This window comes from Nicotiana tabacum, chromosome 24 (assembly GCF_000715075.1).
Source record: "Nicotiana tabacum cultivar K326 chromosome 24, ASM71507v2, whole genome shotgun sequence".
NCBI lineage: Eukaryota > Viridiplantae > Streptophyta > Magnoliopsida > Solanales > Solanaceae > Nicotiana > Nicotiana tabacum.
The window spans coordinates 36,060,263-36,073,980 of NC_134103.1; the positions used below are offsets into that span (position 1 = coordinate 36,060,263).

A 13,718-nucleotide genomic window follows, 5' to 3' on the forward strand; every position below is an offset into this window, starting at 1 on the left:
AATTAGGAAAGAATTTATGAAAGGTAAATCTTAAGTGATTTTAATGTCTTAAATATTAAGAATCTATAATAATATTTTAAACAAGGAAAGATTTAATATTCAAAGTTTAGTTGATTTTAATGTTCTAAATATTAGAAAAATAACTTAAATTATAATTTTGTCCAATGTAAAATCTATTTTTAAAGGGTAAAAAAGACGAACGACATTTCGTTAAGGGCCTTCGTGCTTTTAATATATAGATATAAATAGATAGGTAATTTTTCATCCTCCGATGATAATAATGATATTCTTGGGAATAAATACATGTTTATCTTTGAAATCACCGCTCGCAAGTAAAATAGCTACTTGCAAAAAAGCTTTGAGAAGTAGTCTCACTGTATCTTGAATAAGGCCTTCAGTATCAGAACTAGCTTCCAATCTTCAACGGACAAATCATTCTGTAAAGTTGCATCTGAAAGTCAGCCCGAACAAAGGGGAACAACAATCGAGTGTTAATTCACATGAAATAAAGTAATTTTACGTACCCGGAAGTTGGCCTTGAGAATGTCAATAGATCTTCTTGAGATTTTGCTAACAAGCGCATCTTCGATTTCAAAATGCCTGCCAAACATCTTCTGTTGCTCCTCGGTGTTAGACCCAACTATCTGCAATTTAAGGCCAAGTCATGTGCATAAATATTTGATCAATTGCTGCTCACATTCTTTACGCAGATAAATATGAACCAACATGTAGCTTCATACCTTTATAGACACCTTCTGGCCTTTCTTTGCAGAGTCAACAGGCTTATCGTTATTCTTTATGGATGCAATTCGACCAATATCTACGAGACTCTGTCGAATGCATATTGGAGTCCCGACCTATTCACATTAAGTTAACCACAATGAGGACTAGAACATTAAAAAATGTCTACGTTCTAAGAATGAAGATTGATAAGAAAAATATCATAAATGCAGAGAAACCGATATAAATGTACGCATGCAAGATCCCTTTGCCAACCCAATGGAAGTATATCAATTCAGAGAACACATATAAATCGCTTAGTCTTTGTTCAGATTTGCCTACTGATATAACCACATCTCATGGACAAGCTAATATTTTTTTTAAAAATAAGATTTTCAGATTTTTATTATTATTTGTGTGCGGGTTTGATGAACGAGAGTCCTGAACCATATAAAGAAGCAATATTTAATTAATACCTTGACAATGCCCTGAAGAACTTCAACTCCTAAAACAATTGGATCCTTGTTGTTGAAGACACAATTAGGTATGATCTTGAGCACACAGGGGAATACTACTTCTTCAGCAACTTCCTTCTTTTTCTCTTCCTTGAGGTTGTCAATATAGGACTTAAACTGATCGAATAAGTGATAAATAATATCAGCGGTAAATATTTTGACACCGACTTCATCTGCAAGTTCCCTAGCTTCTTGTATTACTGTCACATCAAAGGCCAAGATTGTTGCATACTCTTTCTTCTTCTCAAGCATGACACTAGCTTTCATGACATCCTTTTTGTGCACGTTGCCTATGCCAATTCCACTGACAGGTATGCTTACTTCAGGGGTTTTCAAGAATTCAAGTAAAGCTTCTAATGATCCGAGCGTAGAAGCTTGAACGTAAACGCCCTCCCCGCATTTACTGATCCTGCTCATCACCGACCTCATATCTTCCATAGCTGCTTCTATGATGTCCTCCACGTCATCATCGGGCCCCACAACATATAAATTAGCGCCAGCAATCGCATGCTCAAGCCCCTGCACAAGAATGAGATCAGTAGGATTTAGCTAGGTTGAGTTTCATAGGTTTCTTCATTATATATTAAGGTATTCGATTTAATATACCGTTCGTTTCATGTGTTCACTTTACCCAACTCCTTTCGTTGCTTATTGTATTGATTGTTGTCACACAGTATTTTCGTATTAATTGAAAACCCAGGAATTATAATATGAATATTCTTCTGCTATTGCAATCGCTATCACCTCCCAAGATTATCCAAGGGGGGAAATGTCATTTTTTTTTCTTTTTAAAAAAGGAAAGAAACTTGGGCTCCAAAATATAACATCATCTATGTGGGACCAGTCCCTAAATAAAATAAACAATTAGAAAAAAGGAAAAAGAAAAGAAAGAGATGTGATTGGTTGAAATAAAGAAGAGTGGGCTGCTAGAAAAGAAACAGACGTGATTAGTTGAAATAAAGAAGAGTGAGCTGCTGTAAACTTGGACGGTTGTAACCAATTTGTAATCTTGCAAATTGGCAAGTAGGCAATCGAATAAATTTTTAATTGGTTTTGGTGAGCATTCGTTCAACTATAAATAGGGGAGGATGTTGCCTCATTTAATACACACCAAAATAAAGAGAAGCTAAGCAGAAAGCAAAGCAGTGAGAGTAATCCACAGATTGGTGTCTGTGAGATAAATAGTGAGTTATAATATTATTGTAGTGATATGTTTTAAATAAAGAGTATTATTTCTTTCAAAATTGTAGTAGTCTCTTGACACTACTAAGTTGTAACATTATAGTGATAACATTGCCCCGCTCAGGTATTGTATTTACCTCGTTAAAAGAGTTGGTATCGTTGTTACTCTCGTGTGTTATTATTATTTTTTATGGATATTATTTCTGGGCAAAATTATTATTTTTTCCAACAACGTGGTATCAGAGTCATGGCAAATAATGGTACGCTCTCTTTTCAGTACCCCCGTCTCACAAAAGATAATTATGAGAAATTATGAGTAAGCTGCTAGAAAAGAAACAAACGTGATTAGTTGAAATAAAGAAGAGTGAGCTGTTAGAAAAGAAACAGACGTGATTAGTTGAAATAAAGAAGAGTGAGTTGCTGTAAACTTGGATGGTTGTAACCAATTTGCAATCTTGCAAATTGGCAAGTAGGCAACCGAATAGATTTTTAATTAGTTTTGGTGAGCATTCGTTCAACTATAAATAAGGGAGGATGTTGCCTCATTTAATACACACCAAAACAAAGAGAAGCTAAGCAGAAAGCAAAGCAGTGAGAGTAATCCACAGATTGGTGTTTGTGAGATAAATAGTGAGTTGCAATATTATTGTAGTGAGATGTTTTAAATAAAGAGTGTTATTTCTTTCAAAATTGTAGTAGTCTCTTGACACTACTAAGTTGTAATATTATAGTGATAACATTGCCCCGCTCGGGTATTGTATTTACCTCGTTAAAAGAGTTGGGGTCGTTGTTACTCTCGTGTGTTATTATTATTTTTCATGGATATTATTTCTGGGCGAAATTATTATTTTTCCCAACAACGTAGTATCAGAGCCATGGCAAATAATGGTACGCTGTCTTTTCAGTACCCCCGTCTCACAAAAGTAATATGAGAAATGATGTCTACGTATGAAAGTCATTCTTTGCTCCCAGGATGTGTGGGAAATCGTAGATAGAGGGTATGCAAAACCCGATAATGAGGGAGCTCTGCCTCAAAATAAAAAAGATGTCTTGACAAAGACAGGGAAGAAGGATCAACAAGCCCTCATGTTCATCCATCAATGTTTGGATGATGCTATGTTTGAGGAGGTGGTAGATGTTACCACCTCAAAGGAAGCTTGGAAGATTTTACAAAATTCTCTTCAAAGAATTGACAAGGTGAGGAAGGTAAAACTTCAAACTCTAAGGGCTAACTTTGAAGTTTTTAAAATGAAAGAATCCGAATGCATTTCGGATCATTGTTCAAAAGTGAAGGCTATTGTAAATCAATTAAGAAGATATGGGGAGGACATAGAAGATGTCCGTGTGGTAGAAAAGATCCTTCGCACTTTAACACCTCAATTTGATTTTGTGGTGTGTGCGATTGAGGAGTCTAAAGATTTAGACTCTATGCTGGTTGAGAAATTGGAGGACTCTTTATAGGCCCACGAAGAAAAGATCAAAAGGAGACAAGAAGTGTCATTGGAGCAACTTCTTAAAACTCAGGCATCCTTCAAGGATTATGGAGGTGAAAAGAGCTATCGAGGGAATGGACGGGGACGGGGCCTTGGCGGTCATGGAAGAGGAAGAAGTAATGGTAACAACTTCAACAATGAAGTTAAAATCCACCAAACATTCAGAGGTCCTAGCCGCGGACAAAGAAGAGGAAGAGGACGTGGCTACTACCAAGAAAATAATGGACAAATGTATGAAAAATCAAAAATTAAGTGTTATAATTTTCATAAAACCATTACTCTTGGGAATGTCGTAGCAATGTTGAAGAAAAAGCGAACCTTGTTGATGACAAGAAATAAGACTATGAGTCAACGTTGTTGACGTCACTTAAGGAAGAAGACAAGGATGGTTGCAGCTCGTAGTATTTGGACAATGGAGCAAGCAATCATTTATGTGGATGCAAAGAGAAGTTTGTGGAGATCAATAACACGGTAAGAGGTAATGCGTCCTTTGAAAAAGCCTCAAAGATTCAAATCGAAGGGATAAGTACGATTCTGATCTCATGTAAAGATGGTAGTCACAAGCTAATTCAAGATGTTTATTATGTGCCAAAATTAAAAAGTAATATTTTGAGTTTGGGCCAACTTCTTGAAAAGGAATATAACATCCACATGAAAAATATACATCTTTGGCTTAAATATTCAGGTGAAATTCTAATTGCTGAAGTTCATATGGCAAAGAATAGATTATTTTCTTTGAATCTTAAAACAATTGATGCAAAATGTTTGAAGGCTAATGAGCAAGATGAATCATGGTATTGGCACATGCAATTTGGGCACTTGAATTTTGAAGCACTCAAATCAATGAGAGAAAAGAACATGGTGCATGGGATACCATCAATCAACCATCCCAATCAATTGTACGAAGCTTGTCTTCTTGGAAAACATGCAAGGAGGAGTTTTCCAAAGGAGGTCATGTCAAGATCAACTAAACCGCTTCAGCTTGCTCACACTGATGTGTGTGGACCAATCAATCCACCGTACTTTGGTAAAAGTAAATACTTTCTACTTTTTAGTGATGACTTTAGTAAAAAGACTTAGGTTTATTTCTTGAACCAAAAATCTGAAGCTTTTGCTATTTTTAAAAATTTTAAAGTACTTGTGAAGAAAGAAAGTGGCTATGAAATAAAAGCTTTAAGGTCCGATAGAGGAGGCGAATTCACTTCAAAAGAATTTAATGACTTCTGTCAGTTTCATAGAATTTGTCGTCTTCTAACGGTACCTTATTCACCCCAACAAAATGGAGTTGTAGAGAGAAAGAATCGAACGATTCTTAATATGGCTAGATGTATGTTAAAAGCTAAAAGTATGCCCAAGGAATTTTGGCTAGAAGTTGTATCTTGTGCAGTTTATTTGAATAACAAGTCTCCAACAAGGAATGTTAGAGATCAAACTCCTCAAAAAGCATGGAATAGAAGAAATCCAAGTGTCAAGCACTTGATAATCTTTGGGAGCATAGCCTATGCTCATGTGCCACATCAAGGGAGAGCAAAGCTTGACGATCGAAGTGTCAAGCATGTGTTTGTTGGCTATAATACGAGTTCAAAAGGCTACAAGCTATACAACCCAAGTAGCGGCAAGATGGTGGTGAGTCGTGATGTTGAATTTGATGAAGAATTGGCATGGAATTGGGAAGCTCTAGAAGAAACTTCATATGATTTTCTTCCATATTTTGGCGATGAAGAAGAACTAGAGACCATGGAACTTGTGCAGGATACAACTCCACCTCCTTCTCCAACCAATATTGCATCTCATTCTTCTCAAAAAAGTTCAAATTAGCTAACGCAAAGGGCAATGAGCATTCAAGAGCTCTATGATGGAGGAGGAGATTGAGTCAATAGAGAAGAACAACACTTGGGAGTTAACAACTCTTCCTAAGGGTCATCGCGCAATTGGAGTAAAATGGGTATACAAGACAAAGAAGAATGCTAATAGAGATGTGGAGAGATACAAGGCACGACTTGTGGCTAAAGGCTACAAGCAAAGTTAAGGCATTGACTATGAAGAAGTCTATACACCTGTTGCCCGCATAGAGACGATTCGTTTGCTGATCTCTTTGGCGGCTCAAATGAAGTGGAAGATCCATCAACTAGACGTCAAGTCAGCCTTCTTGAATGGATATCTTGAAGAAGAAGTCTATGTTGAACAACCATTGGGTTTCGTGGTCAAAAACCATAAAGATAAAGTGTTGGGGTTGAAGAAAGCTTTATATGGATTGAAGCAAGCCCCACGAGTATGGAATAGTTGCATCGACAAGTATTTTCAAGACAATGGGTTTACTCGTTATCTCCATGAATATGCTCTTTACCTTAAAGTTCATACTAATGGAGATATCTTGCTTGTTTGTCTTTACGTTGATGGTCTTATTTTCACGGGTAATAACCCAAGTTTGTTTGAAGTTTTTAAGAAAGATATGTCTCGTGAGTTCGAGATGACAGACGTATGGCTCATGTTATACTACCTGGGCCTAGAAGTGAAGCAGATGGAGGATGGAATTTTCATATCTCAAGAAAGCTATACGAAGGAGATCTTGAAGAAGTTCAACATGCTCGATTGCAACCCCGTGAACACACCGATGGAGAATGGGACAAAATTGTCCAAGTTTGATGAAGAAGAAAATGTGGATCCCACATTTTTCAAAAGTCTTGTGGAAAGTTTGAGGTACTTGACTTGTACCAGGCCAGATATACTCTTTGCAGTTGGAGTAGTAAGCCGCTTCATGGAAGCTCCTACCTCCACCCATTTGAAAGTCGCTAGAAGAATTCTTCGTTACCTAAAAGGTACGATTGACTTTGGGCTATTTTATTCTTCTTATAATGATTTTAACCTTATGGCATTTTGTGATAGTGATTATGCAGGAGATATTGATGATAGAAAAAGCACAACCGGTTTTGTATTTTTTTTAGGTGATTCTGTTATTTCTTGAAGTTCAAAGAAATAATCAATTGTTACTCTCTCGACTTGTGAAGCTGAATATATAGCAGCAACAACTTGTACGTGTCATGCTATTTGGCTGAGAAGATTATTGAAGAAGCTCAATTTGCCACAAATTGAAGCTACAGAGATTTGTATTGACAACAAATTCGCACAGACACTTGCCAAGAATCCGGTATATCATGATCGAAGCAAGCATATAGATACAAGGTATCACTTCAGCAAAGAATGCATTGCCAAGAAGGAAGTCAAGTTCAAATATGTGAAGTCTCATGATCAGGCTGCAGATATCTTCACAAAGCCTATCAAGTTCGAAGATTTTCAGAGGTTGAGATCAAGACTTGGAATGACCAAGAAAATTCAAAATTAAGGGAGAAATTTATGGGACCAGTCCCTAAATAAAATAAACAATTAGAAAAAAGGAAAAAGAAAAGAAAGAGATGTGATTGGTTGAAATAAAGAAGAGTGGGCTGCTAGAAAAGAAAGAGATGTGATTGGTTGAAATAAAGAAGAGTGGGTTGCTGTAAAGTTGGACGGTTGTAACTAATTTGCAATCTTGCAAATTGGCAAGCACGCAACAGAATAGATTTTTGATTGGTTTTGGTGAGCATTCGTTCAACTATAAATAGGGGAGGATGTTGCGTCATTTAATACATACCAAAACAAAGAGAAGCTAAGCAGAAGCAAAGCAATGAGAGTAATCCACAGATTGGTGTCTGTGAGATAAATAGTGAGTGACAATATTATTGTAGTGAGGTGTTTTAAATAAAAAGTGTTATTTCTTTCAAAATTGTAGTAGTCTCTTGACACTACTAAGTTGTAATATTATAGTGGTAATATTGCTTCGCTCGGGTATTGTATTTACCTCGTTAAAAGAGTTGGTGTCGTTACTCTCGTGTGTTATTATTATTTTCCGTGGATATTATTTCTGGGCGAGATTATTATTTTTCCCAACAATCTAATCCTTAGCTCGGAAACAACAGCCATTTCAAATTGCAGACATCATTTTTATGCAAAAAGTATCCTTTAACATGCTTTCCTATGCACCAACTTTCTTCCCCTACAACCGTTCCAAGCTATAAATGTGACAAAAATAAACATACCTGAAAACAGAAAGAAACAAAGAACACGCATTTATAAGCAAATGGCGTTAATTACCTGAGCATTAATCTTTATCCCTTGTGCAGCCTTGATTTCTTTATGATGCTCATATGATCCCTGAATAAGAATATTACGAGAAAACAAAATCCTTCATATATACTTCATACGGAAATTAAACATCAAGAAGATGACTTCGTTCTTGAGAGTTTTTTAGTGTGCCATGCACTACAAATTTAAAAGATCTGAAAAATATACATATTAGGACATAAGCAAAGATACACTTCTCAAAAACCATACAGACTTATATCCAAAGTTTTGAAAGTTTAAATAGAATAAGTGGATACTGGATCGAAGATCTCTAACTTGAGCTAAACCATTTGCAATATAGTTAACATTCTACGTTTCATTTTCCACATTTAGCCGAATCATTATAAGTTTGGCATCAAGAAGATCTTGAGATACCAAGTCCAAATATTACTAGCATGACCTCTAAACCAGTGTACCAAACGAAAAACAAGTCGTGATGGAAATAAATATTGTTTAAACATCTCCCAACAAATTTTCACAAGTAAAGCACAAAAATTGCACCAGCAATACTATTTGTAAGAAACACACAGGGGGGAAAAATTCAATTGCAAGATAAAAGGAAGGCCCCGACTCTTCATAAAAAAATAGGGTCCCAGTTATTCTATTAATTAACCCCCGTACCCCAACTGATCTCCTCCATTTTTTCCCCTCTTTCCTTTGATAGTTCAAAGTTCAAACATGACAAACAGCTTGGTCATATATTGACCGTCAAATGTCAAATTATATAAGGAGTTGAACTGACGTTAAAGCATATCTCGAATAAAAAAGGAACCAATTGAAAATGCATAAAGAACCACGTAGTTTCCTACCTTTACTCGAAGTTCCTTCATTGGGTCAGGTGTCAATAACGCTCTGATTGAGGTGACAATAGGGCCCTACACACAAAAAAGAAACATTCATACAATTACCCGAGGAATCTTAGAACTAACATAGAAATAATATATACTCACTCTCTTAGTTCATATAAACCTAGTTCTAATAAGAAGGTCTCAATTCTAAATTTTGAAATAATTTTGCTTAAATTTATCCTTCTATCTTTAATGAGAAATTTTTATAACCACACAAATACGATCATTTTTTATTTGTTTAGGGCCACAAATTTCAAAAGTCTTTTATTTTTTCTTAAACTTCGTGCCCAATCAAACACATTCAAATAAATTGGAGTGGAGGGAGCAGAAGCTTAGTTACCTGCATGCCACAAACTACTATTTGATCTCCTTCATGGAGCACACCATTGACCAATATCACATCAATGGTTGTTCCATGACCTTCAACGACCTTAACCTCCAAAACAGTACACTGGAAAAATGACAACAGTTAATCATAACATATTCATTGTCACATGCAAGTAAAATGACGATGCATGGTATGTGAAAAACATACTTGGACTTCATTGATGTATGTAAGTCTCTCAACCATAGTCTTTGCTGTCCATTGGACCAGTAATAACAATAAGTCTGGAATCCCTTCACCACTGTCATAAAGCTAATTAGCTAAATTAAACAGTCTCTCATAGGAGTGCAAAGTACATAACCGAGCAAAAGAAAAAAATGCACACCTGATTGCACTAGTTGGTACAATGCTAAAAGTACCTTTTCCCATATCTTTGTTTTTATAGTATAATTCTGTATTTATACCCTGTTCCTTGAACTCGGTAATGACCTGCAACAACCTGGTTAAGATGATGTTGCACATAGAAAGGAAACATTGAATTGAGATGAAAACAGTAATAAGTAACCTGAGTAAGCCTCGCATGAAATTCAAACTGAACATCTTTGGACTGCTGCTTCATCGCCTTCACAATAGGTGCATTGCGGCACGCTTTCCATCCATAAAGCCTATCTACCTGCATTGAGTAATACAAAATAAGAACTACAAAGAAACGGATATAATTATAATTCAAAATAAAACCATCAACCTCTAATAAACCTCACCTTGTTCAAAGCTATAATAAAGTCTGTATTCCTTATCTTTATAAGATTAAGTGACTCGATTGTCTGTGGTTCTAACCCGTGCATAATGTCTACAACCAAAATTGCAATATCACATAAACCTGAGCCTCGAGAACGCAGATTAGTGAAAGATTCATGTCCAGGTGTGTCAATGACCAACAATCCAGGGACCTTCAGATTGGCATCTGCTTTCAGTTCCTTAGTTCTCTCGCGTATATTCTCAGCCGGAAAATAAGTTGCACCTATCTGCTGTGTGATCCCTCCAGCTTCGCCTTCTTGAACATTAGTGCCTCGTATGCAGTCAAGAAGCTTGGTTTTACCAGTATCAACATGGCCCATGATACAGCAAATAGGAGACCGAAGATTGTATTCGCTTTGGCCACCAATTTCTTCAGAAAGCCCAACCTCAGGCTCTCTCTTCTTACTTCCAGCATTCTCAGGGATAGTCGGAACACTTGGAGCAGCTCTTTGAGTAGGAATAATTACAGACTTGGCAGCAGCCGGCAGTGGCGCTGCATCACTAACAGCTGACCTTGTGGCCTTAATCTCTTTCTTAATGATAGGTTGCGGGTCTGAATCTATCTCTTCATCTTCAAAAGCACTCTTTACAGGAATATTAAGATCGGCACCATCCCAACTTTTCGCATCCCATTCCTCATCTTCCTCAACTCCGTTTTCTTCAGCATCAGCTACTTCTGACTTCTCCTCTATACTTACCGAATTCATATCCTCAACCTCCTCAGTTTCCATGGCATCAACGTCAGAGACAATCTCCTGCTGATTTTCTTGTACTTGTGTTCTTTTGAAGGACTCTTCCTTGGCTTTGCCATTAGCCTGAGCTTGTGACTTTGACTTCTTTGTTTGGTAAATGGGCCGTTTGGTTGCCTCTTTTCTACTCTCCTCAGTTGAGAGTGGCGAAGGCCAGCCACTAGCGAGAAATTGCTTTCTCATTGCTTCTAATCTTCGAGCTTCTTCCTTTTGCTTTCCTGTGAGCAATTTCCCTTCCTGTTTTTTTTTCAAGAGCTTTTCCTTCTCCCTCTCCTTTTTCAAGCGCTTCTTCTCCTCTGCAAGTCTTTCTAGTTCTTCCAGTCGAAGTCTTTCTTCCTCTTCCTTCCTTAACCTTTCCTCTTCATCCTTCTTCTTCCTTTCTTCAGCTTCCTTCATTTTTTTAAGTCTCTCTTGCATCTCCTTAACCTGCTTCGACTGCTTTCTATCTGGCAATTTTCCTTTGGTATCATTCTTTGTTTCTTCCTCCATCCCCGAGACAGCTGCTGCAGCTGCCTTTTTCTCTTTTTCCTTCTTCTCCTTCTTTTTCTTCTTCTTCTTCGCAGCAGACTCAACTGCTTCTTTTGACTCAGGCTGTACCTGCATTTTTTCTTCAGAAAGAACGGGAGCAGAGACTGTTGGTCCTTCACCAAGCTCTGCCAGAATTTTATCAATATCATCATCATCTTCTTGAAGAGCACGCACACCCTTTTTTTTCTTGGTTTTATTCTTTGAAGTTTCCGGCACATCTGTTGTCTGCTTTTTGCCTCTATTATCAATAGCTTCTTCACGATTAACCCATACGCTAGCTTGTTGAGCCTGAGTATCAGTCTCATCTTCATTCTTTGAAGTTGACAATCCCTCTACTTTTGTTAGCACTTCACTTTCTGAATCTTCCTTTCTTGTCCACTTTCCATCAACGAAAGAGTACCCCATGCTGGAGAAGACAATATGTGCTATTATTCTATTTTCAAACTCAAGACAGGTTGGACCAAAGTCCTGAAGATCAGCATAGGGTTCAGACACAACCACTTTACCCTCCTCCAAAGAAATTTCGAAATCATGTGGCCAGCCACTAGAGAAAAACTCAAACTTTCCAGAGAACTTAGTACCAAATATCATCTCAAATTCATCATCAAGAACAACTCTTTTTCCTAGAATTAGAGTTTCCAACTCGCCACTGTCTTTTGAGATTCTAAGGTTTGCATAAAAATATTTTACCGCTTCTTCATAGATATCTAGAGGAATTAATTTCTGAAATTTTAAAAAGGAACTTATATCACAGTGCCCATCCGCAACAACCCTGGATTCGAACGACAAATATTTCGCCTTTTCCGCTGCCCCCCAGAAAACCTTCTTGTCCTCAGGTAATTTGATACTATATGATATTTTTTCCACTTTGATATTTTTGCATGCAGGTTTGAGAGACAGAGGCCCCTTTTCCCCTTTTCGGTCATCCATGGACTTTGTGGCCTCGTTATCAGGTCTACAGTGGTCTGAAACGTCAACGAGGGAGTGAGAATCCGGAACACCTTTCAATCTTTTGCTAACCACCAATAACCTTTGAAGTGTGTGTAGGATTGTATATAGATATTCTAACACGCAGTAACAGAGCGGAACAAAGTAACAATCAAAATTTTTGGTAGCTTCGTTTCAAAAATTTCTTCCAAAGAATCTTGTTCTGAAATTTTTAAGTGATTTTATTCTCAACCAAATTTTCTTAGTCACCCCTTATATAGCATCCTTTTCTTATTTGGTTAAGTAAATAATTTATTTAGGGTAAAAATTTATATCAAAAATAAACTTTATGGAATAATTAAGGAAACAATTGCAATCCCCATTCTAAATGGGTTGATGCCGTCAACGTCCTTCATGGACTATAGTACGTAATAAGATGTACGTGATTGAAAAAAGCCGACAAGTCCTTTTGGAATTTTACGTTAATCCAATTACAAAATTAAATTGATATTATATACAACTTTTATATAATTAATATCAATTAATATTATATATATATCCCATATATATTACAACCAAGAGATATAATTTAATTTTCTATTCCAAATAGAAAACTTCAATTTGTTCACAATATTAACTATATCCTCCATGCTAGCAAAGAATATAATAATATTTCATTTGGACTAATAAATTAATTTATTTGACTAATTAAATTATTTAATTTAATTATCAAATAATAAAGTAATTAATCATTTAGCAAAGATCAGAACACTCATTAGCGTATGACCCCATAGGTTCAATACTAAGACGGTAGTAAATTGATCACATCAATATACTAATCAAGGGTGGTGTCTAGAAAACACTCCTTAATGACCGGATAGAATAAAGTATACAACTTACTTTCAAGAACCAGTAGAATAATACTATAGTAATTCCTTCTGTCCTTATAACTCTAGGCCACCCTAGGATATGGTTCAGCTGTCAAATCCTAATAGGTGACCAACTATGAGTTCATGTCAAATATAATCGATAATTAAATGACCTAAGAAACTCTTTTCTTCTTTTTACTCAATTGCTCTGTCCAAGGTCTTAATTAGGCCGTTTATAATTCATGACAACATGGAGCTTAAACTCATTACCAAGAATTGACAGATTCCATCTTGATCAATCACTAATTCTACAAGTATTTAATCGTACCCAATATCCTTTCAAGTATCGTCCTAGGACCATAGGTGTCTAGTATCAAAGCACAAGTCAATTACTATGATGATCCCATGTCAAAGGAAACTCTTACATCACATTTTTTAAGAGAATATCCTATTGATATTTTATGGTAATTCTAACCATTAGGAATTATCCAATGAGTCGGTTCAATAATCATATCTCTATATATACCATCTATATATGTGATTTCGTTAATGAGATAAACTTATATTTATCTCATAACGACGATCACATAGATATTGATCTAA

The 13,718-nt window shown here is 36.3% G+C and overlaps 1 protein-coding gene across 1 annotated transcript; it reads right to left on the minus strand.

Moving 5' to 3' along the window:
• Nucleotides 1–248: 248 nt before the first annotated feature.
• LOC107788926 (uncharacterized) lies at nucleotides 249–12,497 on the minus strand. The gene is made up of 11 exons (XM_016610671.2): nucleotides 10,006–12,497; nucleotides 9,810–9,917; nucleotides 9,630–9,733; nucleotides 9,455–9,545; nucleotides 9,260–9,370; nucleotides 8,881–8,946; nucleotides 8,042–8,101; nucleotides 1,197–1,754; nucleotides 741–857; nucleotides 525–644; nucleotides 249–437 (listed from the first exon to the last, which is right to left on the minus strand). The coding sequence occupies exons 1-11, from the start codon at nucleotides 12,247–12,249 to the stop codon at nucleotides 372–374; spliced, it is 3,645 nt and encodes a 1,214-aa protein (XP_016466157.1). The 5' UTR covers nucleotides 12,250–12,497; the 3' UTR covers nucleotides 249–371.
• Between the last annotated feature and the right edge of the window lie 1,221 nt (nucleotides 12,498–13,718).

Coding starts and splice junctions, on each gene's coding strand:
- LOC107788926 (XM_016610671.2), bottom strand. CDS start 12,249: ATGGATGACCGAAAAGGGGAAAAGGGGCCTCTGTCTCTCAAACCTGCA. Junction 9,918..10,005: donor TTATTATAGCTTTGAACAAG/GTGAGGTTTATT, acceptor TACTCAATGCAG/GTAGATAGGCTTTATGGATG. Junction 9,371..9,454: donor CATACATCAATGAAGTCCAA/GTATGTTTTTCA, acceptor TCATTTTTCCAG/TGTACTGTTTTGGAGGTTAA.